The sequence below is a fragment of the Capricornis sumatraensis genome, chromosome 7 (assembly GCF_032405125.1).
Source record: "Capricornis sumatraensis isolate serow.1 chromosome 7, serow.2, whole genome shotgun sequence".
In the NCBI taxonomy this organism is placed as follows: Eukaryota; Metazoa; Chordata; class Mammalia; order Artiodactyla; family Bovidae; genus Capricornis; species Capricornis sumatraensis.
In genome coordinates this window covers 101923979-101946869 of record NC_091075.1, presented here as the reverse complement: position 1 = coordinate 101946869, position 22891 = coordinate 101923979, and the positions used below count along the sequence as shown (strand labels likewise).

General features: G+C 37.6%; 1 protein-coding gene across 1 annotated transcript in view; it reads left to right on the top strand.

The window, feature by feature from the left end:
* WDFY3 (WD repeat and FYVE domain containing 3) overlaps positions 1-22891 on the top strand; it is a 192177-nt gene that overhangs the window by 124929 nt on the left and 44357 nt on the right. The window contains exons 38-47 of the mRNA XM_068975585.1: positions 237-419; positions 1494-1651; positions 2723-2800; positions 4285-4512; positions 10793-10846; positions 13022-13190; positions 16366-16529; positions 19311-19459; positions 20957-21077; positions 21575-21660. Coding sequence (XP_068831686.1) covers positions 237-419; positions 1494-1651; positions 2723-2800; positions 4285-4512; positions 10793-10846; positions 13022-13190; positions 16366-16529; positions 19311-19459; positions 20957-21077; positions 21575-21660 — 1390 coding nt within the window. The remainder of the gene's footprint in view (positions 1-236; positions 420-1493; positions 1652-2722; positions 2801-4284; positions 4513-10792; positions 10847-13021; positions 13191-16365; positions 16530-19310; positions 19460-20956; positions 21078-21574; positions 21661-22891) is intronic.

The window sequence follows — 22891 nt, the reverse complement described above, 5'->3', positions numbered from 1 at the left end:
ATAGAAAGTTACTTTAAATTTTCCAAGTAGCCAACCATGTTTTTGGTTATCTGAATAATCATTTTCATTCTTTCTTCTGTTTTTAACTGAGCTAGCTATAATGTGAAGCTTTTTTTTTTTTTTTTGGATGATTAATTGCTGTACATCTAAGTTGAAATTCTTAGATGTAGAACAATTTAAAAAATACTAACTACCTTTGTATTATTTTTGATCAGTTGCTGTTTTTCATTTCCTAGGGCGTCAGCTTCTCATAAAAGCTGTCAACAGAGTTTGGACGGAATTAATTCATAGTAAGAAACAAGTCTTGGAGGAGCTTTTCAAAGTCACTCTACCTGTGAATGAAAGAGGCCATGTGGACATAGCTATAGCAAGGCCGCTCATCGAAGAAGCTAGTTTGAAGTGCTGGCAGAATCATCTGGGTAAGAATGTTTACAGATACCATGTGGCCAAGAGACTTACACATGACTATCCTATATGAGTGCCCTTTAGATATGAAATTAAAACTTTCCCCAAAGAATATTATGATGGCAATAGAAATGAAAATCAATACAGGATAGCCCATTCTAGAATGATTATATTGTATCAGGCTTCCCTTGTGGCTCAGCTGGTAAAGAATCCACCTGCAATGCGGGAGAACTGGGTTTGATCCCTGAGTTAGGAAGATTCCCTGGAGAAGGGAAAGGCTACCCACTCCAGTATTCTGGCCTGGAGAATTCCATGGACTGTATGGTCCATGGGGTTGCAGAGTTGGACACTACTGAGCACTTTCACAATGATTATGCTGAAATTAAGCTTTTCTTCTTAGATTTTTTTTTTAAATCTGAGATGTGTTATACATCAAGGTATCTATGAGCTTGGTAGATAATATATTGCTCACAACTTCAGTATGGTCACCATCTTGGCTACGACTCCATACCCCTTATCTGTAATTCTAAAGTGCCAAAACCCTAAAAATCCAAAATGTTATTATTGATTTGATGCCAGAACTCACTTGGTGGCAAAACCTAACCTATCTTTGTTTATCCTACTAGGCATGAATATTCATACATTTTATTGCAGAAATATTAATTATTATTTTATTCATTATGGTTTATTACTCTAGATCCTCAGATGGTATTGTATAACATATAGTATACATACCATATCACCTTTTAAAATCCCAAACTTTTTAAATTCCAAAGTATACACAACACCATTGACTTTAGGTAGGGCATTGTGAATTGTTATTAACATAGAAATTGATGACAGGTAAAATAAATTTGCATAGCATTGCAGAGCTATGAGGTTTCACCCAAATGTGAGTCCAGCCAGTACAATAATTACTAAGCAGCTATCCTTACACAAGAGAAGTAGATGTCGTATCTAAGATAGCATTTACAGATGCTTTTGATAACTACAGAAATGTGCTTTGTAACTATGATGAGAAACTATTAAAAGTAAGGCAAGTAAATACGTGGAGAAACTGTAAAATACTCTTAATTTTAATTCTGTAGCCCATGAAAAGAAGTGCATAAGTCGAGGAGAAGCTTTAGTGCCCACCACACAATCCAAATTGTCCCGTGTCAGCAGTGGCTTTGGTCTTTCCAAGTTAACAGGATCAAGAAGGAATCGAAAGGAAAGTGGGCTTCATAAACACAGCCTTTCCACCCAGGTACATCGTTTAGTTTTATTAATGATATTAGAACTTTGTATTTCAAGGTTTAGTTACAGTGTTTTATATAATACACTTAACACATACAAGCATATGATTTGAATCGACTCTCAGTATTTTTGCTTTCGGACAGATAACTCTGGTTATAGGGTCTTCTCCCATTTTATTATGATACAGTTGCACTATGAATGTTGTGTATTTGATCCATGTCATGAATGAATATGAGATGAGATTCAGATATTGATATATGATCAGACTATAGTTTTCTCCCAATTTTTTCAAGCATTCAATAGTTCTGTTATAAATAGTTATATAAATTTTAAATCAATAACAAAATGACTTTTTAAATAATTTTATTAGACACACCAATTTTTGATTTTTTTTTTAACTCCTCCACCCCCAGCATTAATTTCTTCCTCATCATACTCTCTTTGCCATCTCAGAATCTCAGTGGCAGCCGTGAAAAGCATCTGGGAGAAACCATGTGTATGAGTCATTCCATGTGTCAGGTTGGGCTCCCTAGCAAGCGCCTTCTGAGAGAGAGTTTAGTGTGCAGGCTGCTTATTAGGGGTGCCCTTGATATTTGTGGTAGGAAGAAAAACAAAGCAGGACTGGTTATGGGGAAATGTCAGGGTACAGTGCAGGTCTGGTGACAGACCAGGTAGCCCCAAGTGGAGCCTTGGTACCAAAAAGACCTGGCGGAGTTAACTTGTACTGAGCTGAAATGGCTCAGCCCGCTTGCCCCCAAGTCAGGCAGTGATTGTGGGGTACACCGCAGCTCTCTGCAGCTGAGATGATCCCTGAAGTACGGACAGCACACCCAGAAGCTGTGGCAGTGAGCCGTTCCTTGAAGGGGCAGTATGGGTTGGGGTGTTGGGGTCTGAGTCCATCACATAAGCCTCCATCAGATTCATCAGATAATTCATCCTTCACAGTTTTTTTGTGGGATATCTGGGATGTTGTTGTGATGGCTTTAATAGAATTTTAACTAACTGCCTTATCTCAAGGCTAGTTAACATTTTCTTTTTCAGAAAATCCATGAAATAAGACTCTTTTTCCACCCATTATTAGGAGATTTCTCAGTGGATGTTTACACACATCGCTGTTGTTCGTGACTTGGTAGACACACAATATAAGGAATATCAGGAGGTAAGAGTCAAAACCATAATAATGGTTTGTTTTACATTTTTCACATGAGAAAAGACTGTTCCCCTTGTTATGTTCCTACTCCTTTTAAGAGTAAGTTGCTGAACTGCATTCATCATCAGAGGTGATGCTTTTAGTTATTCCTGGCAGCAGCTACTTTGGCCATTGGTTTTAAGACAGAAAGAGTGGAACATCCTTTGGGCAAATTGCATTAAAAACTGACAGGCTGGAGATCAGCACAGCTGAACCCTAATAACATTCATGACCATCATATTTCATGTGTTTGTTCCTAATAAAAATTAAACTGTCAGAAGATCCCTCTTTCAGACTTAATACACAGATCATCAACATGCGCATCAAAGTCTCTGAGAAGTCTCTTAAAATTCTAAAAAATTAAAACATAAAAAGTTTTTTTTTTATAAGTGCTTGGTAATTTTGTCATTAAAAACTTCAGTGAAATATTCTTGATTAATTCATAATTACTTGACAACTTATTCTAAGTATTTTATTTCCGTGGCAGCTAAATTGTATGCCTTGAGGATTTCTGAATGATAAGCTGCTAATATTTTATGGGCATGATACTAGATACTTAGTTATTCCAGGTGATTTTTCCTGTCAGGAACACATAAGTACTATTATGGTATCATATAACATCAAGAAGACTTCTTCAATAACCATTAGCGTTAGTTATATAAAGAGATCTTTATTCCTAGACTTTAAAAGTATATGCTTATATTTCATGAATCATTAGATAAGTTAGTCCTAAGCATCTACTGTTGAAATGTTACACACTTAGGCATTTGGCAATAGCAAGAAGTTATTCCACAAGTCATAAGTTTCCCTTGTAGTAAGTTGATTTGAATCTCTCCCAGTAGCCAAGTAAAAATGATTTTCCTTTTCTTTTTATATAAATGTTAAGTTCCCTATCAGAACTGCATGTGTATATTCTTTACCTAAAAGTACCGGAAATGTTACGGAGATCAGCAGGTATCTTAGTGTGTTGGCAGTATTTCTTGACCTGGCTTTTTTGATTTTCTTTATTCTTGTTCTGGTAACTGCTTTACAATCTGGGGTGGGGAAGGGGATTGAGCCTTAAACTCATGTCTTTTTTTTATCTCTCACTGGACAAGCCATTACATTTTATTTTCATAAATAATATTGCCATCTTCCCTGTGTCTTGAATTACAAGTTTCTTCTACACTCTGGTCGAGTGTACTGCACAGGCTGCCTTGTACACACCTTCCACGGAACTTGGCGCTAAAATAATCCCCTTGGGCCATGACTAAAACCCCATCTTCTCACAAAATAGCTTATTTCAGCCATAAATAAGTGTAATTTTACTTTTATGATACTGACTGAAATGGCATGGAATTGGGTTCTGTTACCAAATACTAACTTGGTTTTAAGCTGTTTATAGACTTTTAATTGTTGCTCCTGCTTTTGCTTGGAAACCAACCTGGACTCCCCCTCCACCCCTACTGCCTTAGCGTCAGCAAAATGCCCTGAAGTACGTGACGGAAGAGTGGTGCCAGATTGAGTACGAGCTGCTGCGGGAGCGGGGGCTCTGGGGCCCCCCCATTGGTTCCCATCTCGACAAGTGGATGTTGGAGATGACAGAGGGGCCCTGCAGAATGAGGAAAAAAATGGTGCGAAATGATATGTTTTATAACCATTACCCTTACGTGCCAGAAACGGAGCAGGAAACCAACGTGGCGGTGAGTGCTCAAAAGTCAGCGTTTGTTGTGGCGGTCTCAAGTTGCCCTTCTTTTTTTGCAAGCATTTTCTCTTATTAGATCAGTTATGTAAAATACCTGATCTAGAAAATTCGATGAACTGTATTACGTTGGCACTGTCAGGATGGTGGCGATGGAATGAAAAGACAAGCAGGGAGATAGCACAGTGAAACAGCTTAGGTTGGAGACCCTGAGCTGCCCGCTCAGTAGCTGATAACCTAGTATCAGCCACTTGAACCCTAGCTTCTACTTTCTTCACTCCTAAAATGGAGAAAAATAGCAGTTCCATCTTAGAAGCCATTAGAAGGATAAAGTGATTAAAATTAGTCAAGTACTCAGAATAGTGTCTAGCACAGAATAAGCACTATCTGACTGTTAAGTAAATAAAATAACACAGCCACTAAGCAGTACTCTTTGAAGAAATGCAGAGCACAGTTAAAGAAAAATAGTAGCCCAAGTGTCTAGATCATCCCAGTTATGTTGAGAAGCTTCATCACAGGTTCCGCCGGTATAAAACAGACAGCATTTGCCCTTAAGTTCCTTTTTATTCAGACAAGTTGCCCTTCCTAAAGCCTTCATTCAGATTTTTGCACTGACCAGAAAAATGTTGTCTATAAACTGATCTTGATTTAAGAATCATGCTTTTTTTTTTTTTTAAACGTTTGGGGAAATGCCATCCTCCCCAGTCTTTACTTCACTGCAAATTTAGGAAGAGAAACCCCTACACAGTTTAAGTACTTTCACATTCTTGATTCAAACATGATTCTCTCAACAATGGAAGAAACCAAGATTTATAAAAAAAACACCCGGCACATGTGTCTTCTAGTGAGAAGATGGTGTAACATGAGACAACTTGGATTGCTCCAGTGCCCCTTTTTTTTTTCAACCAAAACCCTGGCTTCATTTATCTTGTGCTAATTGACTCCACTTTGTCCTGTTGCTACTTAGAATATCATAGATCTTAGACCTGCTAATATATAGTTGTTTACAATTTTTTAAAGATTGCTCCCTAAAGTTTATTTTTCTTAAAGCTATTTCATTCTGTCAAAAATGCCATACTTTGTAAATTTTAATTTAAAGCACTATAATTTCTCATACTAGTGCACTCTATGGAAAAAAAAATCCACCCATATTTTTGCAGCCTTCTAATAGCACCTACTTTTGTCAGAGCAGACTAGCAGTACAGTCTCTGATTATTCACCCATTTTTCCCAAGTAAATAATTGAATAAGAATTTAAGCTTGTAGCAAATTGATAAAATATGTTTTTATGAAGTCAACACTTGTTCAAATTGAATACATTTAAGAATATGAAAATAGAAGATGAATGTGCTCTCTTAAATATGAGCCCATTCACTATATAACTGAGGCATATACTTTTTGGGTTACATAACCATAGGTTTTTGTTTTTTTTTTTTAACCATGTGTACTCCATTGCTTCTTATAACAGTGTCATTTGTTTTACAAAAGTATTTTCAAAAATTTTTATCAGAGTATAGTGAATTTACAGTGTAGTTAGTTTCAGCTGTACAACAAAGTGATTTAGTTATACATATAAATATATCTCTTCTTTTTCTAGATTCTTTTCCCATACAGGCCATTACAGAGTATTGAGTGGAGTCCCTGTGCTATACAAGGAACTCTATACCTGCTATACGGCAGGTCCTTATCAGTTATCTATTTTATATGTAGTAGTGTGCAGGAGACCTGGGTTCAGTCCCTGGGTTGGGAAGATCTCCTGGAGAGGGAAATGGCAACCCACTCCAGTACTCTCGCCTGGAAAATCCCGTGGATGGAGGATCCTGGTAGGCTACGGTCCATGGGGTCGCAAAGAGTCAGACACGACTGAGCCACTTCAGTTTCAGTGTGTATATGTCAATCCCAATCTTCAATTTATCCCTTGCCCCCTCTTTACCTCGCCAAACCTTAAGTTACAGAAGTGTGTTTGAAGTTCTATATCAGATAAAAACATAATAACCTATTCAGAGTTCACACTTAGAACCTTAATATTATTAGCATTTTACTTTATCAAAGGAGTTCACCAGCCTGTGAAATCTATAAACAGTCTCAGAAATAAGTGTGCACTATATGGAGCTTTTTTCTACCCCCACAAATGGGTTACATATTGCGAAATACAAGGCAGTTGAGAAATGTTAGAGATACATTTACAAAAAAGGAAAAAGCAGGTGGGAAGGGGAGACGATTACAGATTGAGGGATTCATGCTGCTTTAGTTCATGTAGAGTCAGGGTTAATCTGCTATGATGAAATTTTCTAAATGAATAATGATTTTGGTGGTGCTAGTTCAAAATCTGTAAACTTGAAACGCCATTAAATGTCCACTTTTTTTATGGAATATGCCATCTGGCAATATTAACATCAAGGAAAATTCCAAAAAGTAGAAGCAAATGCCATTTCACTAACTTCTATTGTAAAATAAAAAAGAGCAGGGACTTCCTAGTGGTCCAGCGGCTAAGACTTCACTCCCACTGCAGGGGGCCAGGGTTCAATCCCTGGTCAGGGAACTAGATTCCCACATGCCACAACTAAGAGTATGCATGCCTCAACTAAAAGAGATCCCACATGCTGCAGCGAATACCCGGCACAGGTAAATAAATGATAAATATTAAAGAGAGAGTGCACAGATACTTACCAGGCACAGTGAGCTTGGTGCTGTGCAGAGCATTTACTTACTACTTCAGGGCCCTCTGAAGTATGTTATTATCCCAATTTCACAGATGAGAAATAGAAGCCTAGAAAATTAAGGAATTTTTTCTAGGTAGCAGGGCAAAATATAATACTAAGTAGCAGAGCAAGATATAATAACTATAGGTTGATAATTCCTCAGAAGTTGAATCAGTCTTAAAAAAAGATTCCAATCTCTGGTGGTTTTGAGACATTATCAACATCCAGTGAATTTCTTTCAGAGAGAAACCATATACCAGATTTTTTTTTCTCTTTTTTTATTTTCAAAGAATTTTTTTGATGTGAACCATTTTTTTAAAGTTTTTGTTGAAATTGCTACAACATTGCCTACATGTTGTGTTTAGGCCTTTTTTGAGGGGTGGGGGGCCACAAGTCATATGGGATCTTAGCTCCCAAGCTAGTGATGGGACTTGCACCGCCTGCACTATAGGGCTAAGTCCCAACCACTGGACCACCAGGAAAGTCCCATATATTAGGTTTTTTCCCTCTAATGCTGAAGCGTATATAGAGCTTACTAAGTGTTCAATGAATGGACTTGTCAGCCCTTTTTTTCCTAAATTAGAATTTATCCATTGCTTCCCATTCAGTATTCTTATAGATTTTCCTAATTATTCTTGCACTAAAAGGGCTTTTCAAATTTTATGGGTGTAACGTTTCTGTAACTTGGGGAGGCTCTATAATAAAAAGAGTATGGCGTTATGAATAAAAAATTGCTAGAGCCTCTCTTGCAGGGCTTTGAAAGGAGCCCATGGGAAGTGAGGACTGTTGAGGTATAAGCTTTATCAGTTTCACAGTAAATCCTCCTCTACTCTGAACCATTTTGAATATTGCCTCCCAGAATCAGAGACCAGTCACGTCTTTCCTTTACGCTTGTGGAAATGCGCCCTTCTCCTTGTACCCATCTTTATAAAATATAGGCAGTACTTTTCGCAACCTAAGAGGTATTTCAGGTATAACAGGTACTAAAAATTGCTTTGGAAGCCTCTTGAGAGGTATAATAGGTTCTGCCTGGAGTAAGGACAAATGATTTGATCTTCACCTTATTTATTAAAAAGAATCATTGTTTTAAGTAACATTTAACTCTTTATTCCTGTTGCTTGAGGTGAACATACAGTGATGATTTCAAAGTTATTTCTTGTTTTAAAATCTTTGATGTGTTAGAAATAATCAAGTGATTATTTCTTTGGTCATTATTTCTTAAACCTGGCAAATGCTACATACTGTGTTAAAAAGTAGCTTATCTTTATTTTTAAGTTAGATGTTTGTTTGTAGAATGTAGAGAATATTTTAGTGTTTCATTGGCCATAGGATTAACAGCTTTGAAGTTTTATCAACTAAAATTATTTTAATGAGAACAAAAATTAATTTTGTCCTGAGAAAAGTTATGTACATGTGGAAAATTTTCTAATTCCACTTAAAAGTAATTTATCCCCTTTGCACAGGGACTTTTCTTAGAGGGTCAATTTCAAATCTAAAATAGATATACTGATTTGTACTGTAATTCTGTATTTTAAGTGGTAATATTATTTATAAATATTAAGATGTGAGCCTGGGAAATGATGCAAATACAAAACCTGGTGGTTTTTAAGCAGCTAGCTTCTCTGAATCCTGAGAAAGGAGAATAAAATTCCAAACTGTGCCACTTAAAAATTATATTTAAGTACTAAAACCAGGTTTTAATTCTGCAAGCCCCTTATTTTCACAGAATAATAGTCTCAAACAAATTTGCTGTTCTTTGCAAATATTATTGGGATAAAACCCTCACTGTTTCCCTTTAATGTTGAGCTGCTCAGGGCAGAAGGGTAAACAACTCACCTAAGTTCCTTTTCTTGTAATTAAGTGAGTCTCCTGTGGCTTCCTCTGCATATATTTTTATATACTATGTTTGAACTAAGCAGCTCAGGAAATTCCATTGCCAACAACAGAGAAAACTTAGAAGTAAAGGAACTATAAAATTATTTACTAGAAATTCTGACATTGAAAAATTTAAATTTCTGTATAAACATAGTTATAATAATAATTTATAAATTTTTTAAATTAAATAGAACTATGATATATGAAAATTATTAGTATACATATACCTTTGATGTTGAACACTGTACCTTTTAGTAAAATAAGAACCTCGGTTAGTGGCTCAGTGAGCAAATGTGTATTAAACCAGCACTCCATCATATGCTCCAGGGAATATACCATCGTGTACATGTCAGGCCCTGCCCACATTCTAGTTGGGGATATATAGTGAACATCAGAATTGGGTTTGACAATAGCAGTTGGCCCATTTTGCTATATTGGTTTATCACACATCTCTCCAGTGGTCTGTCTTGTTTTATTTTTTAGTTAATTTCAAAATGAGCTGGAGAAATCAGTACCCTTCACCCCTAAACACTTCCACATGTATAGCAATGGAGTTCAGTATTTGTTCAGAATTCTTTTTTTATTGACATGAATTTTACATATATTGAAATATATAAATCCTAAGTATACCATTCAGTGAGTCTCAACAAATGTGTAGTGATACTCATGTAACCCAAACCTTTACCATGATTGAGAACATGGATGTGTGTTTTAAAGATTATCTGTCAATGTAAGGTATGCTTTTAAAAGTTTGCTTTTAAGGAGAGATGTTTATTAAACCATATTAAGTACTTGAAAGTATGCCCAGTAGTTCCGTGTTTGTTTTGCCAAGGGAAGCAAACATTTATGAAAGCATTTTGCCTGCTCATATTTACTGTGAGGCCAGGTACTGGAAGTCATCTCCGAATACAAACTGTGAAAAGAAGAACTGAAAGGTTGCTTAGGTGTGTTATTGTCTGTCTGTAGCTATCCGTTTGTATGTTTACACGCAGAGGCCACACGCTGCAGCTCTACAGATACTGCCTTCTTGTTACTCAATTTCATTCTGAGAGTAAAATATAAAGCAGCTACCTTATTGTTTAAAAAGTAATATTTAGAGAAACTTTTGGTCTGGAGCCTGATAATCCAAGCTTCCTTCCACTTTCAGCCTCTCTGGAATCTCAGCTATGAAGGCAGCAAAGGAAGTAGGTCCTCTGGCTTTTAGGGGAAGATGTTTTTTCACTAACAAGCACTTAGTGATTTCTGTGGTTTGGGATATTGTAGATATCAGTTCAAACCAGTCGCTTCTGTTGCAGAACAGATCGAGAGACAAGCACAGTAAAAGTTAGATGCAAGATATTAATAATAGCTAGAACTAGGTTCTGTTCTCCAATTTTCTCTGTTTTTCCTTTGAAGCCATATAGAGAGTTGTCTATAAATTGTCCATGACACTGGCAGCCTGGCTCAAGTTTTGTCTGTGTGACTTTGAAGTCTGTCTTGTTCAGTAACCTTGAGAATTTTAGCAGTTATGTTTTACTTTAAAACTACTTTTGATAATTGAGAAAATAATCACAAGATGCTAAGTGATTATTTCAAGCAGCTTAGGATATCATATTAATTTTGTGTGAGTACATCTTCCATATTTCATACAATCCTCAAGAGTATTTTATTTTTATGTTGTTGTTATTTTTTTCTGATGTGTCTATACTTAATACCCTGTTTTCAGTCTGAGATCCCAAGTAAACAGCCTGAGACACCTGATGATATCATTCCTCAAAAGGTAAACCACAAAATAACATAAAAGAATGCAAAATATTTAACAGTTTTTTTTTTTTTAAATTTCTTTGTTTTGGTTTTGTTTTATTTTATATTAGTGCATGGTAGACTAGACTGACCTAAAGGGATAACTTTCAGTGTGCTATTTCTGTAAGTTCCGTAGAGTTGAAAAAAATGAATTTCATTCCTGCTGAGAGATGTTCTCGTCTCTCTTGCTTTGTTCCAGTTAGCTTTCTAGGATCCCTATGCACCTCACTAACAGGCTGAATACCCATCGCTCTCACCGTGAGAAGTGTACCGCTTCACACATAAACTAACAAGTCCCAAGGCATGTTAGTAATGGGCAGCCTGATACCACCAAGTTTGTTTTCAATTTCTCATTTAATTCTTCTAGATACTAAACAATATATATTTTGAGAATGCAGTGTATTCTCTCTTAAAATTACTTTTTCAATCAGAAGGAACTAAATGGAAACTAAATGTATGATCACTTTTTAAATACAATTTGATTTTAATTTAAATTTATATAATTGTTTTCTTTTTGCAGGAAGATTCAATACATAAGCAGTAAAAAAAAAAAAAATGCAGAACTTTTGCATCACAGAAATTTACCCCAAAATATTTGGGGGAGAATCCTTTTAGTTCCAAATCAGATATGAAGTCAGTATCCAAGAAGATGTTGTCCCACATCTGTTAATTCATTGTCTTGCCCATCACTAACTATGCTTTCATCTTTTTAGAAATGAACAATTTTGAGTTGAAGATAATTGTTAAATCTTGTGTAGAGAATTGTTATAATACAAAATTAACTACCCTGCTTTCATTTCAAAAAATACTACAATATTATTAATTCATCAGATTCACCCTTCCCTAATTGTAATATTATTTCACATCATTTCAATACTTCTGTGTTACATAGTCCAGTTTTCATTTGCTGCATATCATTCATCAGTTAGCTTGCAGCTCTCTTCATACTAAGTCTATACCTGAAGTTAAGGGTAACAGTGGCTTGAGTTAGGTATCTTTTCACCTCAAAATTGGTTCAGTATTTTAGTCTAAATATTTCATCCAATTGGACACTTTTTTCCATTTTACTTCGAAATCATTTTTAAAAGAGTTTACTTAAAATAAGCATTTTAGTAGACAATACATATTAACTATTTGATGGAGAGTTAAGCTATAGAATATTTTCAATTAGATATTCTTATTAATGGGGAAGGAAAGTAATGTTTAGAAAGAGAAGATCTTTAAGTGTGTTTCAAACTCTTTTTTTCTTAATTGTTAATTCAAAGTCTGGGTCATTCTGGTCAAGGAACATATAAACTTTTCCCTTTGGTCTTACATTTTTTTAGGAAATTTTAAACCTTAATTTCTCATTGTCTGTTGTTTTAAGAAAAAAGTTTGGGTCAACTGGAAAACCTGTTTTTTAAGATAAATATTAATTATTCTGAAAAAAAATGTTCTGTATTAAACACCAAAAAGTTAAATCTCTTCTGATGTTTCTGGGTAATTAATTTCTTCTTCAAAATGGACTTATGTATGTTCTTGATACACTCATTTAGTTATTAAGTTTCTGGATCACATTCTTTTACACAACAAACAACAGGGTTGTTTTAGCAAATTAGAGACAGAAGCTGGAGTGGCAGGTGAACCAGATGGTCTCATCTGGCCTGAAGCCAGTGAATTCCATGTGGTCAGGACTCTGGAGGGTTGGGCCATTCCCAGTGTTATGGTGAGACATGGGAATACCAGGAGGAAAAGGGCAGTTCTGGCTTTCTACCTCCAAATATCTGCAGTACACACACAGGTAGTTCCTACCAAAGGGATGGCCCTTTAGGCCTAAGCTGTTTACTTGGGGCAGAAGCAAAATTCCAGGCTCTCCACAAACCAGACATCCCCTTACAACATGATGCTTTCTGACACTGGGTGTTCTCTCTGCTGTACCGCTGCATCAGGAAGACTGTGCTATACTAACATGGAGACATTTGGCAAAAGATGATGTATTTCTTTTTTTGGAAAGGTCAAAACTGCTAATATTGTTGTTTCATATATGTCTTCTAAAAGTCAGTGCAATTTAAAAAGAGAGAAACCTAACCCAAAAGTCTGTGCTTTTACTATGTACAGTCTATTAATTCTTGAAGATGAATTAGCTGAGCACTTTCCTTTTGCTGTTCCATAGAAACCTGCTCGATACAGAAGAGCCATAAGTTATGACAGTAAAGAATACTACATGCGACTAGCCTCCGGCAACCCAGCCATTGTGCAGGATGCCATCGTAGAGAGCTCCGAAGGAGAAGCTGCTCAGCAAGAACCAGAACATGGTGAAGACACGATTGCTAAAGTCAAAGGTCAGCAGCCTTCCTCTCTGACTTTAATTAAAATCACTGTTTAATTAAAATCACTTCTATTTCAATTCATGTGAAAAATATTAGCAACTATAAACAGTAGGAAGACTCTCCTGGAGAAGGACATGGCTACCCACTCCAGTATTCTTGCCTGGAGAATTCCACGGACAGAGAAGCCTGTCAGGTTATAGTCCACGGGGTCACAAAGAGTTGGATATGACTGAGCGACTGTTTATATATAATAAACAGTAGGGCCAACCTTAAAAGTACCTATGCATATTTTAGTGTATCAACCTTCTTAAAGATGGATTTCTATATCAGAAGTAAAGAGACTGGCTCTTCTTTATAGCCTACAGATGAATGTCATGTACCCACTGGCTTGATTTTTTTTTTTTTTTTTTCACTGTATCTGGCAGAATTCTCTGTGGTACTTGATATTTTAAGTTAAGGCCCTAATAACTAAGTGAAGATTTATAAAATTAAAACAACCATTAAATGTGTCATTAGTGCATGTTGGCCAACAGTAAGAAATAATGGTCTTTTCTCCTATGAGCTAAAACATATTATTGCAAATCTATGCTTTGTGAGCCTCGTAAGACCTGCATATGATCAGGGATTGGACTAAAACGGCCATGGGCTTTTTGATTCTGAATGTCTGTAGATTGCACCCTCAGCCCTCTTCTACAGCTGCTCTGTGAGCTGGACCTGCCCGATTTTGTCCTAAGATACTGATCCACCTGTCCTCCGCTGGAGCCTTCTCGTTCAGCTCCTCCGGCTCCAGTGGCACTTTAGTCATGTCTTTTACAGCAACTTCAGTGATTTTATGTTTTCCTAAATTATCAGTTTCTCAGAGGCAGAGATTACTTCTCTCATCCCTTTATAGATTTTGGCACATGTCTAGCACACAGTGGGGACTCAGTTGATATTGAAAAAGTAAAATCAATCCATTGTTATTTTTTAAGCCTCTGCTGCTGCTGCTAAGTCGCTTCAGTCGTATCTGACTCTGTGCGACCCCATAGACGGCAGCCCACCAGGCTCCTCCGTCCCTGGGATTTTCCAGGCAAGAATTTAAGCCTCTGAAGTACATAAATTTAAAAGTCTTGGTATAGTCTATAGATAAAGCCCTTGAATGTGAAATAAAAGTGTAAGTTAAAAATTATTTGCAAAAAAAAAAAATTATTTGCAGATCTCATTGATAAAAATCTAATAGTATATGGCCATGTCAACAAAAAGCATTTATCTATAGTTGTGGTCAGCTTCTCCTATCATACCTGTTTTCTCTCATTATGACTATGAATTACTAAATATTTCATAAGTGACCTAATATTTTCATAGAATCCTTGAAATTTTTAGTAGTTAAACAGTTTTCAGCCTTCTTATTTCTTGACACTGCATCAGCAGTCACTGAGATATGTCCAAAGCTGTGTTTAATGGCTATAACCAAGGTATATAATTCACAGAGTTTGTGGTGATGTGTTTGGGTCATTGGCATTTAGCTTCTCTTAGCCTCAGTTTTCCTAATTTCTAATTGAGCTAAAACCACTAATATTGGTGTCACTACTGTGATGTGCTAGATATTATGATAGATATGGAATTGGAGGTTTTGATTCATCAAACTATAAATAAAGCAGCTGGAAGTTTTTCCCCTGCTGGATGTCCTCAGCAAGACTTGCTCTTTCTTGCTTATATATTGTGTGTGCGTGCTAAGTTGCTTCAGTCGTGTCTGACTCTTTGCAACCCCATGGACTGTAGTTGCCAGGCTCCTCTGTCCATGGGATTCTCCAGGCAAGAATACTGGAGTGGGTTGCCATTTCCTTCTCCAGCTTATTTATTGTAGTCTTTGCTATGTGAAAATAAGGTTCTTCCCAAGACAAAGCAGAACCTCTGATAACTTGGGTTCAAAGGGTAGGATTCTAGCAGATATGTTTTTCCAAAATTCTTAGAACAACTATAGTAGATAGATGTGACATTACTTTTGAGGAAACAAACTAAAGAATATTAAATGTGAGATTTAGAGATAGAGTCCTAGAGCCTGTTTGTTTCCTATACTTCGGGATATCAGTGGTTACCTTTATCAGATTTTAATTTCACGTCCTGTGATTATCAATAAAATTATCAAAATATAGGCAGCAAAATGTTAACTTATTGGGCAAATTAAAGTATCCAGCTCTGTATCAAAAAGAATTGTGCCCTTACTCTTTATGATCTGATGAGTTAATCAGATTCATTCGTGTCTGAATGACCATACTGCCACTTGTAACGTGAGTCTTAAAATAGCCCTCATGGGCCCTCCATGTCGGTGGGATCTCTTACAATCATGTTTATAACTTACGGTCCTTATTCTTGTTTCTGATAATGACTGATCATTTATTGATGGTATCCCCTCAGTAAAACCCACCCGTTAGCATCACTCCTGTTACCATTCACTCTGCTAATCTCTCTGTTTATCATCATCATCATCTGACCCTTGCTGAGAGTTTACTATTTGTCATGTACGATCCTAAGCACTTGATCAGAATTACCTCATTTAGTTCTCCAACAGTCCTCCAGGTATCCAGGAGAGATAATATTTTTGTCCTGTTTTTATAAATGAGAATCCTCTGAGATTCAGAGAGGGCAGATAATACTCCCAGGTCATACAAGTGTTTAATACCAGATCTGTGCTTAGTGGGGTGGGTTTTCTGGGGTGTGTTTTTTTTTTTTTTTTTGGCAGGGGCAGGACAGGCGGTGATTGGTGGTTTTTATTTGTTTTAGTTCTGGGGTTTTTTGTGGTGGTGGTGATTTTTTTGGTCAGCAGTGGGTTTTCATTGCAACACGCAGGCTGTTTGTTGCAGAGTTTCTCTAGTTATAGCTCATGGGTCTAGAGCACGTGGGCTCAGTAGCTGCAGCACACGGGCCCTCTAATTGCAGCTCATGGTATTAGTTGCCCTGGTATTATACAGCATTTAGGATCTTAGTTCCCTGACCAAGGGATCGAACCCATGTCCTCTGCATTTGAAGGCGGATCCTTAACCACTGGACCACCAGGGAAGTCCCTAGAGCCTGTGCTATTGGCCATTGAAGTGTGTGCATGCCTTCCTGAATTCTCTCAAATTGTACATGAGGGACTCCTTGAGACTAAACCGCTCCCCAGTGGCCCCCGTGAGACCACATGGCCCTCTTGCCTCTTGTCCTGCAGGACTGGTCAAGCCACCTCTCAAACGGTCTCGGTCAGCACCGGACGGAGGCGATGAGGAGACGCAGGAGCAGTTACAGGACCAGACAGCTGAGGGCAGCTCGATAGAAGAGGAGGAGAAAACAGACAACGCCACCCTGCTGCGCCTGTTGGAGGAGGGCGAAAAGGTGCTGGGCTTCTGGACAGGAGGGGTTGCACTGAGTGGTTTGTTTCCCTTTTACAAGACAGCTGAAGGGTATTTATCAGGCAGCCAAAGAGACATATTGCAGCCTCTGCAGTGAAATCAGTATTAAGCCCCCTTCTGGGTTCAGCACTCTCATCTGCAGGACTTTCTCACCTCTCCGGACACCGACCAGCATGAAGTGGCATCAGATGCAGGATTAACATTGACACCTCGTTCCCTGTTTTCCTCTGTGTACCCTTTACCAGACTGCATCTCTCCTCTTAATTCTATTTCAATCCCATGTACACAACCTGTTCAGTCATTTGGTCCTGTATCTTTCCCTACCCCTCTGTAATTGCACTAACCACTCGAGCAGCTTCAACTAACCCATCACCCTGAAGCCTTGAGCCCATCACCCCCAGCCTCATATTTCACCCCTACACTCAGCTTCACTCACAGAAGACTGTTTGGCCTTCCTTTGTCGCTCTCAATCTCTTATAACCTGCGACCCCTCTAGGCTTAGTTTACTGACTCTGCCATGTAGCCTGAGCCCCTGTAGCACTTTGTACCTTGTAGTTCACTCCATCCATGACGTTGGTTCTTTACTCTGCGTTTTACTCACTGCATTCTCTGCATAAATGCCCCTGTCTGTCACTTGCATAACCTCTATCCCTGTAACCCGCATTTGATACAGCTTCATTTATCTGGAGTCCTTAGTACTCAACACATAGGAACTTTTCCTTCAGGGTTTTGCCAGCCCAGACGTAAATACCCTCCTCTAAGCTTTTATAAAGCCCTATGTCTTTCGCTCTTTTCGAGCTTAATTTTTTTAATTCTGTTCAAATATATGTAGCCTGATTAATCTTGAATGGAAACATAAAGAGAGAGAGAAAAAAGTTGTAACTATAAAAATCCTTTATCTATCGCTCCCTGGAGAAGGGAATGGCAACCCACTCCAGCATTCTTGCCTGGAGAACTCCATGGACAGAGGAGCCTGGAGGGCTATAGTCCATGGGGTCACAAAGAGTCAGACACGACTGAGGGACTAATACTTTCACTTTCTTTTATGTCTGTCACTCATTTTATTGTGTTATGATTCTTTGTTCCTGTGACTGTTTCTTCCCCTAGAGAGTGAGCTCTCTGTAGGCAGACACTGTTTTCTTATTTCTACCCCAGTGCCTTGCACAGCTCTTAATCACCTGATACACACTCTGTAAACCTTGAATGAAGGAGTGTTTGGTTGAATGAATAAAGGGATAAAAGAATGGAGGAATTGAATGTGCAGTATCACGTCTTTAAAGATTGTGTTTGTCTGTTATAGTAGATTGTGTTATAACCCTTGAAATATTACTCACTAAGAAATAGTAACTAGAAATTAGAGCTTAATTTTTTTCAGATTCTGTTCAAATATATAGCCTGATTAATCTTGAATGAAAACATTAAAAAAAATTGTAGCTGTAAAAGTACGGTAGGTCTGAAGGAAGCACATGATAAGCGTCTGGGAGCTTTGGAATGTTCTGTTTCTTGTTCTGGATGCTGATTGCATCATATTTTAAGCATTTGAAAACTCTTTAAGGTATGCACTTAGGAAATAACATTTTCTTTGTGTCTGTTTTACTTAAAATAGAATTATTTTGGAAGTATGTCAGGTTTTTTTGCTGTAACATTCTAAATTTTTATTGTAGTTCACATGTGGTGTTGAAACTTATATTTGTATATTTTAGAAAATTTATTTTCTGATACTGTCATGTTTTAAACTTCTGATCTTGTGAGTACAGCCTTTGCTCTAATTGCTTTAAGCTTGAATAGTACAGGAAGTGCATTTAGACTGACATTCATTTGACAGTTGTTTGACTCTGATTCAGTTGCTGATTTTTTTTCCTTGACTCATGTTAAACTAAGTATAAGCAAGAAGGAATTTTTGCTAAGAACTAGATCCTGCCTGTTGGAACGAAAACAATGGTAACATTGAGGGCTTTAGCAAGTCCGTCCTTCTATGAGGAAAATACAGCTTCTGCCAAGTTTGGCTTTTTACAATGGCACCACAGTCTGCCAGGCAGGCGGAATCCAGTGGGGAGCGAACAGAGACGAATTCCAGAGGCTGTTATGGAAGAAGAGGAAAGGAAGCTGCGTGGAAGAGAAGACAGCCAGCAGTTGCTAACATGATTCTATATATTCTCTCACTCTTGCAACATGCCACTGAGGTATATTTGAAATTTACTTGAAGATACAGAAGCCCAGAGACATGAAGAAATCTGACCAAATCTCTAGTTAAATGACAAAACTAGAAAGTCACTCGGGAATGTCAGGCTCTGCATACCTTTCTCACTCTGTGTGTCCTGCCTGGCCAAGGGCTCAGTCGGAAGCTCCCCACATATGTGCCTCAGTTCCCCTTCCTGCAAAGTTTCTGTCTGTCTCCCTCCTCTTCTAACTTGTTTGCTGACTCTGGAACCTCGTACACACGTGTCTGGCACAGAGTTAGTACTCAGTGAATCCTGGGATAAGTGGATTGAGTGGATGGATGTGAATAGAAGGTTGTTTCCTTTTACTGAAGTCAAACTGCAGCGCAAGACTGCAATCTTAGCTACTCTGTTTATTATGTTTGTTCTCAGATTAATATGCTTAGCTCAGGGGGTGCCATCACACAGTAACATCTTAGTAAAATTTTGTTTGCCCATTAAATCCATGTTTAAAAACGTTTTGCTTCCTTTGTATTTTTTTTTTAAAAGAAATTAGTTGAGTTTTTAAAAACTGTACTAATGAATGTTTCTGGCTTTCTTAATAGATCCAGCACATGTACCGCTGTGCTCGAGTCCAGGGCCTTGATACCAGTGAGGGGCTACTCCTCTTTGGTAAAGAGCATTTCTATGTGATTGATGGATTTACAATGACAGCAACCAGAGAAATAAGAGATATTGAAACCTTACCTCCGAAGTAAGTAAATGGATGAAAAAACACAAAGTATAGCTGTCTTTAGCAAACAAGATACCTGCATAGTTTTTTTTTTCTTTTTAATGAAAAGTTATGTTTTAAGTAATGCTCTCTCTCAGTTTGTATGCATCTGTCATTACATATTCAAAAGCTGGGAGGGGGGTTCATGTTTGGGAATGCATGTAAGAATTAAAGATTTTAAAATAAAAAAATAATAAATATAAAAAAAATAAAAAATAAAAGCAGGGAAAATTAAAAAAAAAAGCTATAAGGGGCAAATTTGCCTTATTTATCAAAATGAAAACTAAATAAAATTTATTGCTATGCACTAATAGCATTAGATATAATAGAAGTTCCTGATATTATCATCTGTATAAGTTATTCTGAATGTGTAGAGTGTTCTTTTTTCAAATGTCAGTGCAAACACTGTTATAGCAAAAACACAGGCAGCTGTACAAAACTCCAACAAATGTAAGCACGCCCATGTCCTCTGAGTACCCTAGAAGCAGTGTGACCTATGCACAGGCAGGAATTAACTGGCTGAGTTGATCCAGCTTCCTTTTCTTCTGCCAGTCCCTTGATAGACATGATACTGGGTAATGGAAAACCCAGAGGCAGGCAAAACAAGAAGGAAGATAAAAAGCTAAAGATTTAGAAAATCAACATGCTCTTCTCTTCCTCTAACATTTTGAACACCTAATGTACATGGTGAATGAGGACACGATCATCTTCATTCCTAGGAGATAGTTTCACATTATCATTTTTAGCAGCCATCAGGGCCACATGATGACTTTTATGGGCCTCCTCTTGCGAATAAAATTATTTAAAGTGATGTTTTCTGATTGTGTTGGTTTAAAGTTCAGTTCAGTCGCTCAGTCGTGTCTGACTGTGCGAACCCATGAACCACAGCATGCCAGGCCTCCCTGTCCATCACCAACTCCTGGAGTTTATCCAAACTCATGTCCATTGAGTTGGTGATGCCATCCAACCATCTCATCCTTTGTTGTCCCCTTCTCCTCCTGCCCTCAATCTTTCCCAGCAACAGGGTCTTTTCCAATAGTCAGCTCTTCACATCAGGTGGCCAGAGTATTAGAGTTTCAGCTTCAGCATCAGTCCTTCCAATGAACACCCAGGACTGATCTCCTTTAGGATGGCCTGGTTGGATCTCCTTGCAGTCCAAGGGACTCTCAAGAGTCTTCTCCAAGACCACAGTTCAAAAGCATCAATTCTTCGGAGCTCAGCTTTCTTTATAGTCCAACTCTCACATCCATACGTGACTACTGGAAAAACCATAGCCTTGACTAGACAGACCTTTGTTGACAATGTATACTGAATTGCTAACAAATGACTCTCTTAAAAGTTTTTTTTTTTTTAACTAAATATTCAGATATAGTGTGTCCTGCTTCTTTTCACATGTTGAAAATAGCACCCCCGTTTGTCGAACAGTGAGTTTACCTCTTACTTTGTTTCTGCTGCCTCCTTTTTCCGGGCTGCCTCTAGTATGCATGAGCCGATTATCCCTAGAGGAGCCAGGCAAGGCCCCAGTCAGCTCAAGAGAACATGCAGCATCTTTGCATATGAAGATATCAAGGAAGTGCATAAACGGAGATATCTCCTGCAGGTTGGTTGATTTAGTAGAAATAAACATTTTGTCATGTTCCTTTATTTAGAGTATGTATACATGATAGGCTCCGCCTTATTCCTTAGAGTTTTGAAATTGGTTGTATATCGACAAGCTCGTGTCACATGTGGCATAGCTTTATAATACATCCCTTAAAAAAAAGGCATCCTAAAAATTTGAGTGATATCTTTGTTACCCATCTTTCCCTATATCCAGATTTATATTTGTTGCATAAAAATTGCATTTGCTATAAATGTACAAAATTATAATTTTGTAATTATTTTACCATTATTCTAGTAAGGATTTTAGAAACAATTTAAAAGAAACAAATATTCCATCTGTTTTGTAGTTTACTCTGCTAGGAATTCATGACTCAAAAAATGTTTTCCAGTCATCAGATTAACTTCTTCAATATTATGGAAACTCATAGTGGAAAAGTTAATATGTAACCTTTACTTGCATTTTTTCTTAATGTCTTTCCCCCTGATCTTTTTCAGCCTATCGCTGTGGAAGTTTTCTCTGGAGATGGACGAAACTACCTCCTTGCTTTTCAGAAAGGAATCAGAAACAAAGTTTATCAAAGGTATAGTTTATTAGGACTACTTCATAATGCCATATTATGGGAAGCAATGGGAGGTGTAAAGCATTACCAGTTCAGCTTGTTTTTTAAAAATCAATTAAATACTTGAATTAACTTCTTTGAAGAAAATGTTTCATTTTTGCCAGCCTCTTGAAACATGCTTCTTCTGATGCTCTTCTCTTTTGAAAGAACGTTTTTTTCTCCTTCTGGTAACTTACACTAGACTTCGTCAAAATATCTCTTTAAGTATAAAGGAATGATGAAACTATAGCTTAAAAAATAAGACTTTAGGTTCAGAATAGGCTTTGTTCATATTTACCAAAAAGAAGACAGTGCCATACCTTGCTATTGAATGCAGAGCCTGAATTTCCTTAGAATTTATATTCTTGTGAGACTTTTCTGACTTTGGAAGGTAAGTTGGATACCTTCATCCTTGAAAAAGTAGCACAACCAAATAAAGCAGTTGATTTAATCTGACCATATTTCATTTTTGGTAAACTGTGTTTACCTAGAAGAAAAATAGTGTATGTTTGTGTGCTTGAAAGTTCTTCTGTTGGATGTGTGAATAATAAAGCTTTTATGAATTGATGGTAGGTAATAAGAGAGCCCTTATTCTTTGAAAAGTAGTATGCGTGCATGCATGCTAAGTTACTTCAGTTGTGTCTGCTCTTTGCAACCCAGCCTGCCAGGCTCCTCTGTCCTTGGGATTCTCCAGGCAAGAATACTGGAGTGGGTTACCATGCCCTCCTCCAGGGGATCTTCCCGACCTAGGGATGGAATCCGAGTCGCTTCTGTCTTCTGCATTGGCAGACGGGTTACTTAACCACTGGCACCACCTGAGAAGTCCAGAGAGTAATATAAATCCTGGCAGTCCCTCTGTTAGGGAAGCTTTGTGTTTCCAGTGAGGAGTGACTTAATACCAAGCAACACTGTTTATCACTACAGTACAGCAGTACTACCTGTGAGCATGAGAGAAATGAGGGAGGTTCTGCAGATAAAGTCCCTGTGGATGTTGATTGGGAAGAACTAAGTAAACGATTGAAATGTTAGTTGCCTGTCTTATTCATTTCTAAGGGTGGTATCATTTTCAACATGGATAAATTATCTGCTCTTCCCAACCAAAAGTTTTTACAAGGAGATGAGTTTGTCTTTAGCTGAGAGATTTCTGCGTGTGTGCCAAGTTCAAGGTCCACATTCATTCCAAGGATTTTCCCACAATTCTTGGTTGCCCTTA